This window comes from Helicoverpa armigera, chromosome 3 (genome assembly GCF_030705265.1).
Source record: "Helicoverpa armigera isolate CAAS_96S chromosome 3, ASM3070526v1, whole genome shotgun sequence".
Classification (NCBI taxonomy): Eukaryota; Metazoa; Arthropoda; class Insecta; order Lepidoptera; family Noctuidae; genus Helicoverpa; species Helicoverpa armigera.
The window spans coordinates 13,885,416-13,907,935 of record NC_087122.1 but is presented as its reverse complement, the minus strand read 5'-3'; the positions used below and the strand labels follow the sequence as shown (position 1 = coordinate 13,907,935).

The following is a 22,520-nucleotide window of genomic DNA, read 5'->3' as shown; positions in this document are numbered from 1 at the left end:
ATACTAATCGATTTGCTACGACGTAGCGAGGCGTAGACGGCGTAGTACTACGACGCTACGGTGCTACGAGATTCTTATAATAGTGAATCGTGAGCTACTGAGTTTTCTATTAAAGTAATAGTGAACAAACGCGATGGTAAGCACCGTTCATTTAGTTGTAAGGTTAATTAAATCCGATATCCTCCTAGTATTGATTTACAAGGTAACATTGAAGTTTTCGTTGTTAGCGAAATAAACTTCTGAGTAAACAATACCTAAATCATGGTCGGAGTTGCTTTGTTTTGTTTTGTGTTTGAACCTCCCTTAGCGTGTAGGGACAATTAGTTGTTGTATAATAGAAGGACCTTCTACCTAGTACAGACAGTAAAAACAGTAACTAAATATTAATTTTGCAAAGTATACTTTGTGGGAATGATCAAAATTCGGCTGCATGTTTGGGATAATCCTCAGTATCCCATTAATGCGCATATCCCCCCTGCCCCCCACTACACGTGTGTATGCACTAATTGGTCGACCGCAGAGCAGCGGCGGCGAGATAAATTGCTCCTGCCATATGCCACCACAGCTCACTGTACTACGGATACCGCAGATATATTAGTGCAGTAGGACTACTTTATTTACTGAATAAAAACAGCCCTCGTATTAGGAAACAAATTCTAGTTTGGTAAGGATAGATACATCACGTTCAATGAAAAAAATGATTAAACCCAATTTAAAGGTCAAACTTTAAATCAAAGGCTTTAGTGAGGCAAATGAGCGATTAAAGAAAGAAAAATCCTCCATCGATCCATTCATATTACTACAATAATTTCAAAATGTATATCAATCGAAGTCTGCATCCGCTTAGACTCAAAGCCGGTCGCAACATAGTTGGGAAACAGGCTCGGGAAATAATGATGAGATCAATCGAAGTCCGAAATCTTACATTGATTTTTCAATCAGTTACAATGTTGTTAACAGATTCCTCTAACTCTTACTTGCTGACCTTACCACTAACCTATTCCCTTAGTGTAAGTCCACTAAACAAGCGATTTAATTTCGTCATTCAATACGTTGAAGTAATCGTCGCGACTCAAAAGTGCAGCGTGTGACGTGAATGCTAAGCTCTCTATATGAACTTGTCTGCAATTCTGTCCGACGTGAAGAGTGGCCGCTAGTGGTCATCTCAATTTGTAAACGCCTACCAGGGAAGATATATGAGTGAGTCGCCTTCAAGTTTCACAACAGGTATGTTAAAAACTTTAATTATTTCTACAGTGTGATATTAGGAAAGGGATTTACTACCCTCTCAAAAAATTCATTAAGCTGCTTTAAGTATTTTGAAAAAAAGAGGTAGGTATAATTTCTAGGAACCTAAAAAGTACCTTTATAAATTTTTCTCAGAAATACAGCAAAATATAAAATATTTATTAAACAGATATGTAGAATATAAATAAAAAAATAAGTTATTCCAACTTCCTGCGTTTCGTGAAAAGTTTTTCATTAGTAGAGGTTCTAAACGATTTCTTGTGAAGTCGTCAAAGGGGATCAAACGTAAAATTTTACAATCTCCGCTCCATCGCTTTGATGTCTGCATCAGTGCGGTTCCGTTCCGTTCCACTCAGTGACGTTATGTGTCAGCAAGATGCTCATTAATTAAATGGATGGAATTCCAGGAAAATTGCTACTTATTCAGTTGCTTCGATGGAAGTTTCTTCAACTTTATAGATGTAAGACTAACCGGTTTCTTGGAAACTTTACTAAGTTTTTGCCATTTAAAGAGAAATTATTTCGATTTGTGAACTAAATCATATGTTCTTCTCATATATTAGCGCAGTAGTAACTTTTAGGTTAATTAAATAAATTATTGTGATATTTTATTGGTTGGTATTTATAGGTCAGAAGTAGGTGTTTATGTTAAATAAGTAACCTGGATTTACTTTATTAGCTAAACCTCCCACTATCAACAGTCGTGTAACAATTATTTTCCATATAATCCATACTATAAATAGATTTCAGTTTAATTAACTGCAAAGCGACATTGTTGTTTTAATTACTTTTATGCTATAAAGTTCTGTTATAACTTTTCTCACAGTGTACGTACAGTGTAGTGCATCTATCGCTAACCGCTGTAAGTTTGTAGCTGTACGAGCACTCATTTTAATTCTCTATACGCCGCCAACGTCAAGAAGTGTCCTTTACCTTACTCAAGTCCGAACTTCAAAAACCCGCCGTGTTTACTACCAATTTACTCTTCAACCATCATAAAATATACTACAACCTTTATTTCCTATCACATAAAGTCCAAATTAAAATGGATCATAACATTTTTACTGCACCAGTGAATGGTTTTGAGACGCATGCGCGGTGTTCACGGCGGCCATTTTCAGGGAAACCAATACTGTGAAGCCTTGTGTATGGACGCGGGTTCTTCTTACGCACACTAGTGAGCATGTATCAAATTTTCCGAAGGATTTGTTGTGTGTGTGCGTGGTGCTGGACGCGCGTGTGTGCGTGGGATGCTGAGTAAAGCCGCGTCCATAGTGCCGGCTGATTGAGTTGGTACGATTGTTTGCTTGGGCGCCGACAGGATTATGTGCTGTTTGCTGACGACGAGTGCTTAGACAAAGATTTGGAATACTTTTGATTATTCTTGACACGTCTTTTAAGTGCTCCTTACATTAAACACGCGGATGCTGCTCGACATGTGCATCCAATATTTAATGTAAAACTTCTAGTGCAGTAGGTAGCTAATTTTTTATGTGGATTGCTGACTGACGTTCAAAAATGTAATGAATTAGATATTGTGCGTACTTTAAAAATAAATCTAAACACATAAACTTTTTTGGAGTTTTCCAAAAGCGTTTAACACCATTCTTTGTTAGTCTATCCAAACAATTTAACGGTCTAGCAAGCACTCTAAGTGAATAGCAAATCCTTTAAAAATGTTATCACATCGTTTAATGCTGTAAATTGAATCATTAAACAGAATTAGAACGCGTTTGATCCCCACGTGTTTACACGTGCGGCTAAATAAATCGGGCACAATAAAATTCGTACCGACAGGTACAAAGTGCCAGGACGAGCCGCGTCCCGTCAAATTGCCGCTGAAAACACCGGGCCCATGTTAAAATATTTACACAATTTATTGAGGAAATGGTCGTCGTGTGGACGCGGCTCGGCGGTGACCTGACCTGGCTTGAGAGGGACACAGATTTAGTCAGCCTCGCGCCGCCACCGCCGGCGGGTGTTCGGCAAACGCGCTCCAAACCATCCACTGTGTCCATCCCTCTCCTGCAAACCGATACCACCGTTTGTGCGAAAGAAAGGCACGAAAAAATCGCGTTTAAATAGGTACGTAGTAATTAAGTGTGACCGGCGGAATGCAGGGTTAAAGTCTTTACGAGTGCACCCCTAATTATATTTTTGATGTTGAGTTTATGTACGAGGAATGTACTCGGGCGTCGATTGTCGGAAATGTGAGGTTACCTTTAATGTTTTGTACATTTTGTCAGCTGACATTAATTGTTTCCGATTGGTTGACAAAGTGGGCCATTATTTTGGTATTATTTGTATCTTTCTTATCCTTAAGTAGAATTATATTTCTGTAGCTTTGTATGATCTGATAAACAAAGAAGGTATTCGGATATTCGGCATGTATCTAGTAGTTGAGAGCATGTGTATGTGTGGGAAGTGTGTCAGGCACAGCATCACAGCTAGAGCTATATGTCGTCATTAATGACTAGGACAAGCGCAGCCGGCTAATGGTATGTAATTTGTAACCGCTGTTTACACGAAGCACAGGGTTTGACTAACTTTCTAAACATTGCATGTTCCGCACAAACAAGATGAATTACGACATGGATTTGTGCGAGTTTAGTTGCATTTAGTTCCAAATTGTGCAAATTGTACTGGATTGTATACTCGTTATAATGGGAAACTAGCGTGATATAATTAAAATGTTTTTCAGGTGAATAGTTAATTTTTTAATGGAAACAAGCCACAACATTCTCAAACCGTTTTAAGTGCATTTTAAGTTATGTATGTTTCTGCATAAGTAACGTGACTTGAAGTAAGGTCGTAACAAGAATTAAAACTTTACTGCACTAGTTGAGTGTAATACTAGGTACAATGCTGTTCAGGTACATTCTAATTATGGTTTTATACAACAAAATCTGAAAATTTCCATTTACATTGAAAAGTTATGTACAAAATCTTAGTAATGGCCATCGACTCCATTTATCAGCGGACATCTTCAAAAACATGAAAGTAACAATGAATAACAAACACCGGCGAAATAACACCATGTTGAAACAAGCACGTGTTAGCGCCATAGATTGTAATCAGCCCGGGGCAGCCAATAGCCATGCTTTCACACCATTACGGGACATTATCCGCCTGGAGTGTTGCCACTTATACCACGATAACTAACTATATTCTTTTGTTTTTATCAGTCTGGCAACACTTAGGAATAGTCAACTTTTTGCTGAAATAATATCTGATGTTACAGTTATGTTACTATGTGGCAATTGTATAATTTATGAGACTCTATTTAATTAGCCCATTTTATGAGACTTAGTTAATTGTCAAATAGTTCAGACGACAATCTAGATAAGAGATAGCTTTGTAAATAGTCTTTGTAAATAGTTTGTAGAGTAGCCGCAATTTGTACTTCAAGGCAGAGCATCACTACAGTAACTATAGGTACATTATATGAGTATGTGCATAAAATTCATCATTTACATTCAAACTGATTCCTCAGGAACCAGTGCACTGAAAATATTAAAAGTTGTTTGCTCTAAATACAAGCTCTCAAAAATTACAATCAGAGTACTAACAATTATGTCTACAGTATCTGTTGGGAAATCTTCTCACGTCGTGTAACAATGATATCTAAACGATCAAAACATTGCGCTAAAAATTAAATGCTATTTCAAAATGTATTGTTACAAAATAGTATCCGATACGGTACGGAACCCGCATTAGTTCCGTTCCGAGATATTCCGACTTCCATGTTTTCTTTCCTTACTTAATACGAGTTCGGAATAACTTCGTACTTTATTCTGACTTCGCTCACATAATATTTGTGCGAGCTAAGTGTTACATGTATTATTACTTACGTAATTTGAATAATGTGAAGGGAAAGAAAAACAGCAGATGTGAGGTCTCCCACGGCTGGGATAGTCACCCAACTGAAATGGATATATAATGGAGAGGATAGGCTTACAGTAATGCTCGTATCTGTGGATAATGTTAATATCATTTTGATATTAGAGGGTTATCGGAATACCAAACGGTTAAATTAATAACGAACGTTTGCCTCTAAGCGATGATAATGGATTCTGTATTGTTTGATGTTATTATTTATGTGGCAGGTTATATTCGTAAGGTTTTCTCGGAAACAAAGCTTTCCATACCGTACCTTTTAGGTATTACATAAACTTTAAAGTTTTATGTATTAAACCAAATTTCGGATAATTTTGATCATACATAGATAATTTTTTTACACTAACCTGCACCTTTTAAAACCTACTTCATCGTAATACTCTATACCTCTTCACCAGTCGTCTTATAACGTCTAGTGACAGGGGCACTAGTGAGGGTCTGTCAACAAGTACACTAACTATCGAACAGCACGTGACGCGACTTACAACTCCTGCAGTAATCAGCTCGACGGACGGACTGACGGACGGTAGAAGAGATACCTTTAGGAAATGTATTTCGGTACTGTTAGAATTTGTGTTAATGGAAATGGAGAGCTAGTGCAGAATCACAGCCTTATTACGAAGTTCAACGCTTAGGAAGAATGATGACTATTAGAAAAGGGAAGATTTCAAATACTTTTCATAATTATATTATTTACACTGGTAATAACCGATCAAAAGGCCTAAGTAGTAGTGATTACCAATAAAGAAGGTTTTACTTGCGAAAAATTACTGAGATCATTTAAGGCTCGTTATACTTCAAATAATTAATTAAATTGTATCTTAACTATTTCACATCTTACTTATTAAATCAGAAACAGTTTCCTAAGTTAGTCAATTTATTAAACACGTATGCACTTTTTTACCAACAAATACCTAAATTAAGAGATCCCCTAAGAGCATTTACGGAACACTTAATAAGAATTTCGTTTTCACCAAAGTTTAGGTATCCCTTATCCATAGTTATTTATGTCGAAATTGGGAGAGCCCTTATTCTAAGTGGCACTTAGATTAAGAGATTGTTGGTGAAAATGGGCATTAGTGTTTGAGTCACAGTGTTGTCAGCGACAGTAACGGATGCACCGCATGCGTCTTGCGCGACGCGACGCGGAAGCTAAGGCACCCCATCCAGGTCAACTCACTACTTTGTACTTAATGGCTTTCTCTTTTAACAGTATTAATTTATTTCAATGTTTGTTAAACTACACTTTTAAATCTACTACTTACTGTGTGGTACCTATATGAATAGATGGTGCGGGTAGGCTTTCATGGCTCATACCTTCTCTGTGTGAGAAGAGTCATGTATGTAAATATATGTACAAGAAATATTTTCACAACTATACCGCAAAGAACTGGTATAATATATTCATTAATTAATTTTAATAGTAATTTAATATTTCCAAAAATTCAAAGGCCTACGATTCTCGTAGCCGCTACGCCGTAGCGACTACGCGTCTACGAACTCAAATGAGTAATTAGGGAATTCGTCATGACACAAACAATATTTTGGTAACTTGTGATAAAATATGAATTTTGTTTGAAAATGCTTTCGTCAAGAACAGTTTATAGCCCTTTGGAGAATAAAGGAACTGGAAGAATGCCTGGAGCTTTTTGGAAGTGATAAGAATTCAACTTTTTTTAAACTTATTTTCACTAGGTGAAAGTCAGTTCTTTGTTCATATATAAATAGTTTATGAGAAATCTTTAAATTGAAAATAAATTAATATTACCGAATTAGCTTTAATGATTTAACACGTGGCAGACTACCTCAAGCAGATTTATTCCTACGACTTGAATAATTAAATATAATTACCAAAGCCAAGAGTGACTTTTTATAACTTATATAAAAAAATATAAAATTTCTTCAGTATGCGAAAGAAAACCTCCCAAAATAACGATTACTTACGTAAGAGAAAACTTAACAATGTTTGTCTTCTCTACTATAGTATCGGTTAATAAAACTTTCATTATTATAAAGCTGAAAGTTTACTCGTGAAGGGTCAAACGTCGACGAACCGAATTAAAGTTTCCCATTCCATCTGCGACACAATGGCAACTTGCGCCATCATTCTTGGCGTGAATGTGCCAAGTCGCCAGTCCGTTTCAATTCACGGACTATACAAGTTTTTTTTTTCACCATAGTGACGAAGGCGGGTAGTCTTTACACCATTGAATGGATAGTTCCCATGGGATGGACATTGCAATTTCCCGTGCTTTGCTATGGCGTCTTTACAATTTATCTGATAGAAAGTTAAATTGTAATGGATTTTTTGTAGCTTTGATTTTTGTAAAGTTTTTTTTAATGACAAGGATTTTTAAAGCCTTGTAAAATATGGAGTCATGTTTAAAACCTACTTGTATGTAACGTAGTACAAGTTGTTTCAATATATATTCTTCGTAAGCAGGTAGGTACTGATATTGAACACTAATACCGAACCCAAATCCCAGACTTAAATAATTAGTCGTATCAAATCTCCCGTCACTTTGAATAGATCCCCTTTATTATTTAAACCCCCATCTCTTGTCATGGCATGCATAATTGATCTCTCAGGCTCACGAGTGCCCGCCTGTCTATACCGAACCACAGGCGATCCGATCAGGGCAATCTGACCTTTATCAGAAGGTGTCAAGATCAAGGTGGGACGCAGTATTACGTTGGTGTTCGCAGCCTAGACAAATAGGAGACATTGCAAAAGCAGATTGGAGTGGAAAAGGAAAAAAGTCTTTCAGACTGTCTGCGGTTATTTGTGTGCGTTTTTGCGTTTTTGCGTCTGTGTGTGACCGTGTATGGAAGTTTGAGTTTACACTTGATGTGAGGGTGCATTAGAGTGAGCCAATTGGTGTGTTGCGTTTGACTGGGCTCCTTGTGTACATTCCTCTGTACGGTTCCGATTTCAATGAGTTTGTGCAAACCGAAATTCTGCCAATTTCCTTCTTTGTTTTTTTTTTTTAATTTTTATTTCTGTTGGTTTTCAATTTGACATCGAAAATCACATCCAAATTATTTCAGCAAAAATAATGAAATACGTGTTATTATATTATAAATAATTCTTTGTAATACCGGATATTTCAGGATAATTCGTATAAATACAATGCGGTGTACCACATAATTACAAATATGATATTTCGCGGTTCATTGTTGATATTTCGAACATTTTCATGCTCGTTGCAACTCTTCTCATTGTTCTTGACAGTGGTCAGTATCATTTTCAGTCAGAAATAAACATTGTTTCTACAGTTTACTTACTCTTATGTACGTAAAAAACCCCCGACCCAAAAAAAGTACGCAATAATTATGACAAAAGGTTAAAAACGCTAAACCCTATAAAAAGCAAAAAATAACTTTTAACACTACGTAAACTAAATTTTGTCGTGTCGGGGGACCGCTCTAATTCATTACTTTAGAGGTAGATGCGTGTTTTTTTTTTAACGAATGTTGTAATTAGGTAGGTATCATTTGATTTATTTAAGTATTTATGAAGGTAAAAAGCGGTCCCCCGACACGTCAAAATTTAGTTTACGTAGTGTTAAAAGTTATTTTTGCTTTTATAGGGTTTAGCGTTTTAACCTTTTGTCATAATTATTGCGTACTTTTTGGGTCGGGGTTTTTAAATTTATAATTTAATTTTATTTCATGCTTTTTAAAGGAGCTCCTTAATTTTTCCTTCTTTCATTTAATTTATTTTATCTTAAGATGGGGTCGCTATATGCGATCTCGGCCAAAGGAAGCTGTTTAGGTAATGCTCATGACAAACTGGTTCTGGGAGAATTGCACAGATTGAGAAACAATAAAGATTAACCTTTGGACATTCTACATTTTCAGCAAAAAATATAAATCGGTTTATCCGTTTCATTCCGGGATTCCAGGGTTTCATCCACCACATCCCATTTCCAGCATCAGGTTGTCGTCAATCAGAAACATGAAGAGAACTCGTCAAGACAAATTCAACGAGCCCAAACTCGATGGGTTTACTAAAAGGCAGTTCAGGGTTACGTCTCCTACCTTCGTGCCCTAACAGCAGACCAGCTCAGTGGTTCCAAAAGACATTAGTGTTTCAAATATCAGATCCCACATATACTTGCAAGTAAACTGAGCGTGTAACATTCCTATCACATCTAGCAAACGAGCTGATGACCTTGAAGACCTGAACCGATTTCCACCAAACATAGCTAAGAACACTCCCGACTGACATACCTTTTAAACAAAAAAAACCGCATTACAATCGGATCATCCGTTTGGGAGCTACGATGCCACATACACACACACACACACACACACACACACAGACACGTCAAACTTATAACACCCCGTCGTTTTTGCGTCGGGGGTTAAAAATGTATAAAATAATTACTCAATACAGAAATCAGATCAATAAAACTAAAGTAGGTAACAATGACAATAAATGTCGTCAAAATAAACGATCTATTATATGTGACCAAAAATAATGCTTTTATTTTGATCTCCCTAATCTTTTCGCACGATCAATTCTGTAACAAATATATTTCTTAGAAGTACCGCCTGCCTCTAATGTTCATGTAATGATACCTTATAAAAATACATCATTCTTAGAATACCTAAGCAGTTACGAGGAAAAACTTATATATAAAGAGGAAAACAAACCTGTGGATGCTTTGTGGACAAAGACAAAGTAGAAATATCTCACGTGTCTGTAATTCCCGGAGGCTACACCCTTTACACAGCAATGCTAATTACTGGCAGAAAATATAGTAGTTCTATGTCCCCGGGCAAACGCGCCACAAAGAGCTCCACTAGTATTAAAATACCTTTTTTCACATTATTATAAAGACAGAAAGATAATACCGCGTAAATGAAATAGAACCTTTCTGCGCTAATTAATTATTAAATACATTTTCCTCGTGCTGACAACTCTAATAATATTAATACACGAATGATAATATCTATATCTAATAAAATATGGACATTCTATACTTTTACAGCACACTGAAGACTAAATAGTTGGCCCACAGTCGTCACGATGGTTGGCAAACATTCTTTAAAAACCAATTTAGTCGGCCTGGTACCGGGTAAATACCTGATCTTTGTCATGGGCGGGCCACCAGTCATCTTCATACATCTTAAAAGTCCTGAGGAATTATATAAATAAGGAATAAAGTCCATTTTAAATCTCAAGCGGCCTCCTTCACACCTCTAAAACCTAGATTTAGGAATCCTCCGAACTAATTGTGAATGTATCAGCGTTCCTGCTCATAAATTGTGAGGCTCTTGCTTAGAATTTAAAATGAACCATTTAATAGTTTAGGCAAACCATTTCACTGTTCAAGTTTATTTAAGTTATTGTAAAGATAAAACATAAAAAAGTGTGCCTAGTTTAGGGTTCCATAGTTAACTAGGAAATCTTAGGTATATTTTTCTCTGCTCTTATGAAAAAGAAAACTACTTCTTGTACTGGATACTTGGTTTAACCAAAATCCATTATCGATCCAGGGATTTAGAAATTCCCTACAACTCATAAATGGTTGTGCTTCATTGATATTTAGCTTTAATAACAAACACCATGAATACGGCTTATAATATATTTAGAATGCGTTCCAGATGTCACATACAGAATTGTATCTCACATTCGCCGAATTCGATTCAGTTGTAAATCGAGCCTACATCCTTGGATTAGCTAGACGTCTGAAATTTTACCCTGCAGAACCAATCACACTCCCAGCACTCATGGATGACATATATTGAATATTACTGAAGCCTAAAGTGCATCATATACAAAACATTGTCACAATTCTAAATATCTTCTTTTATTATGGTTAAGCATGGGTCAGTGTTAACATTACTCTTTTAGCAACAGAAATAAATATAGGCAGTTTGAGAGAGTCACATTAGTATCCAAAACCAGTACAAGAGGAAATGATCACCAATTAAGTCTGATCGTTATCTTTCAAGATTAAAGTTGAACTGTAAAACAATCTCTTCATAATGAATCTAGCCGGATTAAAGGCACTTTTTAAGCAAGAACTTCCCAAATTGACACAAGGTCTTGTGATCAAAAAGGCTATTATCGCAAATTGACGAGCTCGAGCGAACCAGAACCGCTGTAATAAAAACAAAAGGCTCTGATGAAAGTTGGCGAACCTGCCAGCTTCATCAAATTGATCTTATCAACGAATTAGGTTTAACCTTCGGTCAGCCATCACATTACACTTCAGAAATTAAATCAGTCATCCGGAGTTTCTGGAACTTTCTAAAGTGGTCACGTCATTAAGAAAAAGGACAAGAGCGCGCTTCAAATATGGGTATTCAGAAAAGTTGTGCAAACTTCAGTAAGACTGCAGTAATATTTTCCTTTGGTTTGTTTTGTTAGTTTTTACGATGTTTTGAAGCAAAGAAATGGTACTCCGAGTTGCATCCAGTGGCTTTGTTTTTCGTAAAGTTAGGAGTGGATTTTGTCTTAGCCGTTTTTTGCTTGTGGCATAAAAAGCACTAAACTTAATTTTGCCAATGTGACAAACGCCCCTTATATATTTCCTTATATACTCCATATGTAGCCTCTTTTTGTAAACCTTTATATATTATATAAATAGGGATACTCTACAATTTTCGATTTCTATTTTCTGTGTTGACTTTTTTAGTAATCAAACTCAAGAAAAACGTTCGCTTCCTGTCTTGTTACTCTGTGAGTCTATGCCAATTTAACAAATAATAACATCAAGTTTAAAATCTTAATTATCAAGCAGAATCAGTGTCTTTAGTCCGCTCCGCTTATTAAATAGACGCATAAAAGCTACAAACTTGTCAAAAGTTTGATAAAAACAATTTAGCGATGCATTGTCTCGCCGAAGGGTACAATATCTTAATATAATTTCGCTCCTTGCAGGTCAACGTCTCTTCGCGGATTGTACTTAAAACTTTCACCAACTTTTACTTTAATATTGCATTATTAATTCTTCTTGTTTATTTTGAGAACAATTTTCATACATTTAATTTTATTATTGTGTCAAATATACACAGAGCTAAAACGCATTTTATTAATGACACGGATCATAACGTGTATGGCAATTAATTTAGAACAAACCAGCGAAGAAAAAATCCGAGTACAGTGCAAGTTGTATACTGGCCAAACAAACTTATATTTTACTATGACATATCGAAACTACGCGACAAGCTCATAATCGGCCACTCGTAAAGCGAAGAGTCGGCGGGGAGATGGCGCTCATTTATCAACGCCTCGGCTCACTTTACCAACTTGTCTCCGAGATTTATGACTGCCACGTAAAAATATGTTACGACTTATAATTATACTTTTCGGAGCTTCACTTAGGAAATAAAGTGGACTCACTTTCTGAGAGTATGTGCTGTGCTTAGGAGCGCGGTCATGTAAGAGAGTTATGATGATGAATGCTTGAAGTGAGACAAGTAATGTAGCTAATGTGATTACATTATATTCGGATAATATAGTAGGTATACAAATCCGTTTTCTTAACTTACTGTTTGATTCCTTATATGTACTTGAATTCAATATCTCTTTCAAAATATTTGAGGTTAAATCAGAAGTACAGTAAGTAGTACACTCATTAATAAATGGGCCTATACCAAAAAAAAACGTGAAGCAACAAATGGTTACAAAAAAACTTGTAACAACATTAATGGTTATTCCTTCAATTTCACTTCGCGTAATGTGTCTAATGAGCTGGGGGACTTTAATCCCCATAAGTCGGGGGTAAATCTGTTCCACGCACGCGAAGCCGCGCCATGCCAGCTAATTTAATACAATTTCGTAAACATTACAATCACAACATTATTACAAACTGATGTTACAAAATTACACGCATGTGATTTTAATTGGAAAATAAAAAAAAAATGTAAGAAAGTGAAAAAAAAACAGTATGCCAGTATTTCCATAATCAATTGCATTACATTGACTACAAGAACCCACTTCAGTTTTGCGTAGAATAGCTTTCTAACAGTTCTACATGTTTCAGTCATCGCAGCGGAACTTAACATATGCAGTTTTATGATCCGTATTACAGCAAAACTCACCGGTATCATTCTAACTGCTAAGCTATAAAAACGAGACTCACCACCTCATCTTTACCTCGCTAGCGATCACTCGAACATTAAGGCAATAAATAAATCCGAAGAATTTTTGTTTTTAAAAGAACTCCGCAAGTGCCAACGGAACAGAAAAAGTGTTTGCAAAAGTTCTTAAGTTTTCTTAAGGCTTGGACTAACTTTTTTCTCTTAAATCCGCTCAAGTTTCCCTTTGTAGATATATTTTTATCTTTCTTGGGTAAATATTTACAAGAAATCATAAATTCTGTATTTTTTATCAACTAAAATTATGCGATGATTCACTCGAGTGTACTTCGTTGCTGGACTCCACTCGGCTTTTTGCCTAATCTGTATTATTCGACTTTGTACTTAGGTATTTGGACTTAACTTCTCTTTTGATAAACCTAAATGTCAAGATAATATGTACTTACACACATCTGTACTGATCAATGAAATACCTACCATAATACTGAACTGGACACAAAACAGCACTTAACATTCCAATTAACCTAACTACTGCACTCACGGAAACACATTCCCCCCAAAGATCCTACATAATGACAAGTTTTTGTTTGTTGCAGCACCCATCCTTCCGATGTGAAAGAAAGGAGGTTCGTCACTAGACAATGTAACGGGAGCCGGTAGTGACGTCACAATGTGCTCCTGGGTCGTGTCAGCTCTCATCATCCTCTTTGCCATGGGTAAGTTGGAATTACATGATTTACATCGAACTTCATTGAGTTCGCTAAATTGAGACATACTTCTCAAATCTAATAACATACTAGCCGTTTTCCAGTGGTGTCACCCGCGTCCCGTGGGAACTACTGCCCGAACAGGGATAAAATGTTATAACCTGTTACTCGCAGATAATGTAGCTTTTATGGTGAAAGAAATTTTAAAATCAGACAGTAGCTTTGAGTTTATCCATTACAAACAAACAAAAATACAAATTTCCCCTCTTTATAATATTAGTATGGAAATGTTAATAATAATGTATTTTTAAAGCTAGAGCAATATTCAAATTAAGTATTTCTAAAAATACGAAGACTTTGTGTTATTTCCTCATTAAGTTCCCAGAAGTGATACTCAGATATATTTTAAGAAATTATTTTGATAAAATGAGAATTTTTATCGTAATTCATATGATAGCGGGATAACATCTCAAAAACCTTAACCTTGGCCTTCTTAAATTCGAAATTCCATTTTTTTAGATAGACAAGTGTTACTACAATACAGTCCACTTATTCCTGATCTAGTAAACTCAGTGAAATCAATCAATTAATCTCAAGTTAGTCATTAAACCACTTAGCGGGATTTAGCGGCTTACGTCGACTGTTGCTCAGCTTAATGTACCCGCTGATACAATCGGCTGGATTATCGCTATCAATCGCATTTGATTTCACTACAATAGACACAATTCGGTACAACACTATTAACAGTCATTTAGGCTAATTTTAATTGCTTTTGTCGAACTAATCAACCTTTTTTCGATTGCGTAAGCCAGCGCCAATAACCGCCTACACGTATTAAAACAATTTGAGTTATTACAACACTGTTACCACAATAGTTTATGTTGTGAAACTCATAATTTATAACTAAGTACAACAGACGCATACATAGTAAATGGTTCAATCTAGAAGTTCACAGGTTATACCGGATTAACATGAGCTAAAGTTTTTGTTCATAAGTTACCGCCGCCGTGGATTACTCATGCTAGCTAGTTTCCAGTTCATCTTGCTACATAATACAGTATTGTTATGTCTGTATACCTACTAAGTAAAGCTAGCTAGTGTTTCAGGTAAACATAAGCTTTTTAGCTCCCTAACAAAGTTTTTCCAGCGATTTTTTATTTCTTTAAATGTGAAAAGCTTATTTTTGTAAGCAATTTAAAAAGTAATAGAAACCAGTTACTAAACCCATCATGCTAGTGTATATTTAAGCCACATTTGAACGATTAACTCGAATCTCTCCAGAAGGTGCCAGTAAGATTTCTTGGAAATGTTCCTGAAGCTGGAACCTAGTCAAACATGAAGTATTTCTAGGTTTATTTACAAATAACTTAATAATAAATATATATACAACATATAACTAACTTATTACCTAATATATACACTTACTATAAATAAAAATATTTAAAAAATTGCATCAAAAAACTCCTCATCGCTGCCCACAGGGAGTGTACCCAAGAGGCTGGCAGCATTGCCACGTTGGATGGCAATGCTTACTTTTTGGCCAAAATAAAAACCAGCCCTTGGGTCACCTGAAGTGTCAGCAAGTCGCTTAGCGATATCCTTATATAGGAGATGAGCACTTGGACCCCACGGCCCGAGGGTTTCAACCCCAAACGGCTCAAAGGTATAGTTACCCACCAGGGTACTATATTTGCGCCGTTTGAGGTCCTCTGCAGCCGCAGCAGCGGAACCAGCACATCGCGCCGAGCTAGGAAGGTGAGATGGTGCAAGAGTATCGACGCAGGTCGCGTCCCATACTAAAGACCTACCCATCTTCCACGGGAACAACGACATACCGTCTGGTCTCTTGCCATCGTCGCGTGCCAGACCATTGGGTTCTAATATGGCTGGAACGCCGACGGCAACAAGAGCGCGACGGATTATGTCATTGATATTCGCATGCCGTGCAAAACGGCCGGCGCTGCGGCTACATGACAAGCCGTGGTGTCCAAGGCTGCTGACAGCTTCACCACATGGGCAGCGGTGAGGAGAGCATCTAGGTTATACAAATATTTGTCAGTTGATTCGACTTCGGACCTGCAGTGCACTGGCAAATTGATTAGTCGCACTGCAAATTGCACTTGCATTAAGTGCAGCTCAAGAGAAAATACGAGTGCTGAAAACGTACTTTATTTAAAAAAAGATATATTTATTATTATTTAACCTACTGCGAAAAAAAATATTTTTAATCTATTTAAATAGGAATAAATGTTTTACAGGTAACTCACCTAATATCCATTTTAGTCAGAAATTATATTATTGTTTTGGGTCCCATTAAAATTAAAGCATTTTGCGATTAAATGGACACAAATCCATTGAGGCTTTTACCGAGAAATTTTGCATTGTTTGTTTAATAAAATTATTGCTTAACTAGAAATCAAACTAGGGCATCGATATATTTCTAGGCTAACGGATTTTCAACTATCGCAGAAAATGTTGTCGGAATGAGATTAATTCATATCTTCGTTGTCAGCATTTCTTATCTTCAAGCAAAGATTAATTTTCCTTAACTTTTCTCCGACATCCCATTCTATATTCAAAAGGAAATCGTTCCCTAAATGAAGACCTTTCACCTCGGACTTGGCGGAGCAAACAAAGACTGGCCAAGACAAAGCGCAGACGAAAAGCCAACCCAACTCCCATTCAATTTGCCACGTGACAGTTCACTTGAACTTATCTCAGTTATCGTGACACTGCGCAAGTAAACGCAAAAGGACTGAACTGTAGAACGCACGCAAATATACCAAAGCAACCGCAGATCTTTACCTGTACTCTCGCAAGCATTGTCAGTAATGGATTATGTCGTAACCTTGACATTTTTGCAGTTGAACTTCTGTCCCGTTATATTTCAAGGCACAAAGCCTTCCTTTTATCTTTATTACGCCTTTGTCTCCAAAAACAGTTGAAGAAAAATTCTATTACCATTTTTAAGACGTTTGTGCAATTATGGTTCGTTTTTCCTCGTACAGCTGAGGTATAAAGCTGCGGGATGTGTCCCGCGGGGGCTGTACCCAACTAATGGATTATGGGAACTGCTGCTTTCTTCTGCACGAGCGATATCTCTCACCTGCTATCTAATGACATTATTACGATGTTCGCAGACGTTGATACTCTTGCGGGAATACCGCCTAGGATGTCTAGGCCGCGTAAATAACTGATACTATTTTATGGCCTATATATATTTATAAGCCTTGCTTCAATGCCAATGTACTTTACATACATTATTAGTTAACCAAACCGCCACTCACCGCAGTGTGCACATCAAAATATGTATTCGTGAACTTAATTAAATCTTGTATGAACTGTGAACAGCCGTCGGTCGCGGAATTAAACAAATCCGTTGTTTTATTAAGCAAATCCTCTTTGCCGCTTAAAATGTGTACACGGAAATGTATATACACCCTGTATACATACGATCCCGTAGGGTTGCCGCATTATTCTTTTTATGAAATAAATTGCTAATTAAGGATCTCGGATGTTATGTCAACAGACAAAAGACCCTTGTTTTTACGAAAAGAAGATTATTTTTCCAGGGATATTTTTTATTATCATTATAATAAATAGACGAGCTATGTCAACGTTTTTATATCAAGTTTAACAAACACGTTATAGTCCTCGACATTATACATAAATAGATACATATATTGGCATACATTCAAGATTTCCTCAGTAAACAAATATGCTACTAACAACTCTTTCAGCTTAAAAATCTCTGCTTGACCAAATGACACGTACTTCCTAGATCACTTAATAAATGTTGGCAACCCTAGGTCGGGGACTCATCAGCCAGCGAGTCCAATTTACATGTTAATTGACGTACGTCCGATGAAAAATCACGACACATGACACCCTTTGTACGTACGACACGCGCGACACGACGCCTCGTTTCGAAGAGGTCGTATGCTTTGATTTTTCTTAGTAAGTGTTAGTAAATTAAGTTGGCAAGTTGATATTGTGAAGGTTGTACCGTTGATGAAAGAATTTTGTAGTGTTATATGCCTAAGCACTAGTAGCCGTTGTTTTTGAAAGACGTTAAAGATTTAACGCCGCACGCACTCACAATTTAATTAGACGGCATTTATACCTTAATTTTTTAAAATGAAGTAGCTTATTTAGGTATTTTAGTTTTTTTCGATACTACGTACAGGTTTAAGATATAAAACGGGGGATATTGCAAGAGCTTCAGACTATCAAACATTTTCGACAAGATACTTACAAAAATGCGCGAACTATATTTACGCATCTCGGTACATTATTATGATGATGACATATATTTTTCTATAGTTTCTTTACTACGAGTGTGGGTCTGTCGAAGAAGCAGCATTTTCTCATGTTGTGTAAGTTTACGAGTTGCAATCATTTATGTTTTATGAGCCAATCAGGCATCAATAAACGAAACTTTATTATGGCTCGGTTTATATCCGACACTAAAAAGATAACATTACATTGGGTAAGGAGATTTACTTACACATATCATACGGAACCACATGTTGGCAGACTTATTTTGTTTGTTTGCCTGGGAAAATACTAAAACTGATATATAGTTCATACGACAGCGATAACATTTAAATTCAACTGTTTGATTATTATTATTTTTGGCGATTCTAGCGATCTTGACATAACGAATTTACATATTTTTATGTCTTAGTTCGTTGATTGTACATAAATAAGAGTTTTATTTTATTCGGTTATCGGTTGTCAACATAACTATAGACATAATATATCTGTTTATCGGTTGATTTCTAATCAAGCACAATTTATTATTGTTTTTCTAGGGCAACAATAATGCTGAGAACGGAATCTTACTATATATGTTATAGCCTTTTCCTGCGGCTTTGTTTGTATTAGTTCTAATTCTCTTATAATGTTTTTATTGGGGTCTTATTCCGCAGATATGGAATCTGTTTACTATGTTTTATTTGTTATTGAACACATTATGTTGATTCTTCGTATCTGAGATCGTTTTGTGTTGTTACTACTGGATTTAATAGTAAGAAAACATGACGTTCATAAGTTTCATGTTAATTTTGTAAAAGTAGTGTTTTAAAGAACAATATTTACTCAAAACTACAAATTACTTAAAAAAAGTGCGCCGTCCATTACACATCAATTTTGATTAAGCTTTCGAATAACAAAACTCGATTCAACGCAAACCTTACGAACTTAATGAAACACGTATATTATTTCAACACTAAACTTAAGCCTTTTAACGTTTTAACAGCCCCACTAACCTCACAGTAACGATACTATAATATAACTTAGCTATTTCAATAATAAACGGAACGGGGATCGTTTTGAAGCCATTTTGTTCTCAATCGGTTCCGCTCCTCGTTCCCACGACATTATTAAAGTAGTAAACATTCTCACACATTGATAATTATAAAGCTTTTGCGATGTAATAACGTACTTATGTGTGGGTGAATTAAGGACCTGTTTTATGTATGCAGATGGGTTGTCGTGTAATATAAGGGTACAATTATTTTCCGGCACTAATGTTGTAGAAGTGTTATGTATAGTAATAATTTTATGGAACTTATATAATCAAAAATATGCAGATGTAGGTACTGTTATTTCAACAATTTTACATATAGTTTAACAATAACAGAAAGTTGATATAATAGGTACTCCAAACGAAACAATAGTGCTATAGTTTGCACAAACGTATGCTCTTAAATTTAGCGCGCCGAGACTTCACGTCTATATTTTCAAGCACTTTACGAAATGCAACGAAAACTGCGCCCGTGGAAGCTTACACTCGCATTTATTTCCATACAAAGCCATAGTTCTATTATAAAGTGCTGTACAACATACATCTCTCACATTTGATCCCCTTTGCACGTTATTAAAATATAATGAGTTTGCTAAACATTTTCATTAACTTTAGAACGAAAGACGCGGAACTTGCTGTTGTCTTGTATATGTCGTAGCCATATCGTAGAATTGACCACTTCATGAAAAACTCGAGCATTTCATGAAATGGTCGCGTTTCATGAAATGTTCATGTAAATTTGACCAGATCGTTAAATCGTCATCATTTCTCGATTTTGTCATCCATGTCTGGCCTTATGGTAAAATAGGGTATCCATAAAATATTTAATATAAATCCAAAATATTTTGGTTTGGGGGAAACTCGCGTAGACCCATTGGAGTTTAATTTAATGAAATCTGGTAGTTGTGAAATTTTTCACAGCTCAAAATTGTCAGGAGGTAAAAAAACTTAGGTTTTTTTCTAAAACTTCAATTGCAAATATTAAGAATAAGAACTTGTTCATTGTCTTTTATGTCCGATATACATTATTATTTAAATAAAAAAGGAACTTTAGTAACATTTTAGGAATCTTAAAATAGAACACACGTAATCTAAAATGACGTGACCTGTAGGTTCACTGCCTAGTTGGTCTACCAATCGCAAGCGCAGCTGCTGAGCACGAGGTCACGGGTTCGATTCCCGGGACGGGCCGAAATCGCTTTGTGGGTTTTAGAGACTTTCATGAAACAGCCCACAGCCTGGAAGTTGGTGATTGTGCATCGGAGATCACGTAAATGTCGGTCCTACGCCTGATCTCCTTCCGGTCGTGTTGGATTGCCGTCCCATCCATGCCCATGCCGCGTCGGGTTCTGGGAGTTAGGGAGTGCACCTGTGTCTGCGCAAATGCTCGTGCACTATAGGTAATTATGTCCTGCGCTGATCTCCTTAAAATGAGAACAGCCACCGTGGCCGAAATCGGCCGTGGACGCCATTATAAAGCCTATCTTATATGTGTCCAACAGTTTTATGAACTTCCTTTAATATTTCAAAATACTTCTCCATTGGAACTATACGGATAGTAGGATCGTCGACATTTTTTTTTAAATATATTTTCCATAACGTCATATTTTGAGTAGGTAATAGTCCATGGAATTCTTTCGCGTGGTCACCCTACTGTTCTTGATTTGTTTTATAACCTAATAAATAATAAAACGTTGTTATAATTCTCCAATGTAGAATTATATCAGTAACATAAAAACACGATGATGTTTGCTAGTATGGATTTTTAAATATACCAAGTAAATGATGATGTTATTAAAAATTTTTCGCTGCGAGAATTGTCATTGTAGTCAACGGCCGCCATATTCAAACATAAACAAAGCGCTGGCAGCGCCCCTAGGGGCGCATTTACATAACTATTTTACGATGTGATCAATTAATTTTGACCATTTCATGAAGAAGCCGAGTTTTCAGTTGCACATATCGAGAAACGATTTCTTATCATTGATTTGCCCAAGCCACATCATGATGTGGCCAATAGACAGTGAGACATTTCATGAAACGCGACTATTTCATGAAATGGTCAAATCTTTTCATGAAGTGGTCAAGTCTACGATAAGGCCACCACATATATATGCTAATGTGTTGGCATGCAGCCCCCACAATACTTCTACCTGTACAACTTTAGATCGTGTGACTGCAACTTAAGGTAGATATTCCAATGGCATGAGCCTCAAAATAAGCTGCGGTAAACGACTGCCAGAATTAGAAGGATTTCGGGAATTTTTTGTTTGTTCCCTTTTCCTGGTTATGAAGTAACACTTTTCTTATGTAAATCTATTTATCTTAAGTATATTCTCAATATTTACTCTTATGCTGAAATGTTTTGAAGTAACTGAAGTCTGTTATTCATACCAAAACTTTATTATTTCGCGACACATAAACGTTTCTGTTACTCAACTTCTACGCAAATGAATACATTCCATAATTAATGAAAAAACAACTGAGCGTGGATCTATACCTAAAACTTTTAAAATAATTTACCACTTCAGTAAATCATCTTATCAAGCGATGAAGACAAGAAATAGCAAAACATACTATGGATACTTTTAGATATATTAACATTCGTATGCACCTACATTCTTCCGGCAACGTCTGCCCGTCAGCTACTCTACAACTTATATGTTCAACAACAATGTGACACAATTCATCTATCCTCCATGACGTCACACGTGTAAGTGTACGCTAGTTCCACAGATAGTGTAGTTGGCTCGCAGTGTAAAACTGTCGGGAACAGCTCGTCAGACTCACGTGTCGGCCGTCAATTCGGCTCCACGTCAAATTGCGTTAACCCCCCGTCCGTCTGCCGGGACAATCGGATTGCCCCAGCCAGCTTATTAGATTCCTCGGGTAACCGTTGGAAAATATTAAGCCTATTTTCTTAAAAGCTGGCGGATTCAAAGCCTAAAAATAGCATAAAGTTGACTATCAAAGGTAAAGGATTTATCGAGGACCTTACTCTCTTTTGATGTTGGTTTTACATTCGAACTTTTGGTGTGTAATAACGAAAGTTTTAGATTGCTTAGGAGAATATTTTCACATATGAAAACTGTAGTTATATTTTATTCGTGTTTTCAAACGTTATCGGCTAGAATATTCATCCAAACAGAGTCAAATAAGAAATAGCATAGTACATAGCTTAGCTGATATATCTAAGTAGCTTTTGGCTATAAATCGGGTTTGAACTCCATACGAGATGGAAGCCACGATGAAAGAACAATATAGTAAGTACATCAGCTACTTGCAAGTTGGACGAGCAGACGCGA

General features: G+C 36.4%; 1 protein-coding gene across 7 annotated transcripts in view; it reads left to right on the top strand.

Annotated features, from left to right (window-relative positions):
* Positions 1–3,203: 3,203 nt before the first annotated feature.
* Positions 3,204–22,520, top strand: part of LOC126053653 (cell adhesion molecule Dscam1) — a 136,538-nt gene continuing 117,221 nt past the window's right edge. For all 7 annotated transcript variants that reach the window (XR_010278192.1, XR_010278194.1, XR_010278193.1 and 4 more), the window contains exons 1-2: positions 3,204–3,333; positions 13,797–13,916. Coding sequence is in view for 4 of the 7 variants with exons in the window: in XM_064043743.1 (XP_063899813.1) it covers positions 13,871–13,916 (46 nt within the window). In the remaining 3 variants the exon portion in view is untranslated. The remainder of the gene's footprint in view (positions 3,334–13,796; positions 13,917–22,520) is intronic.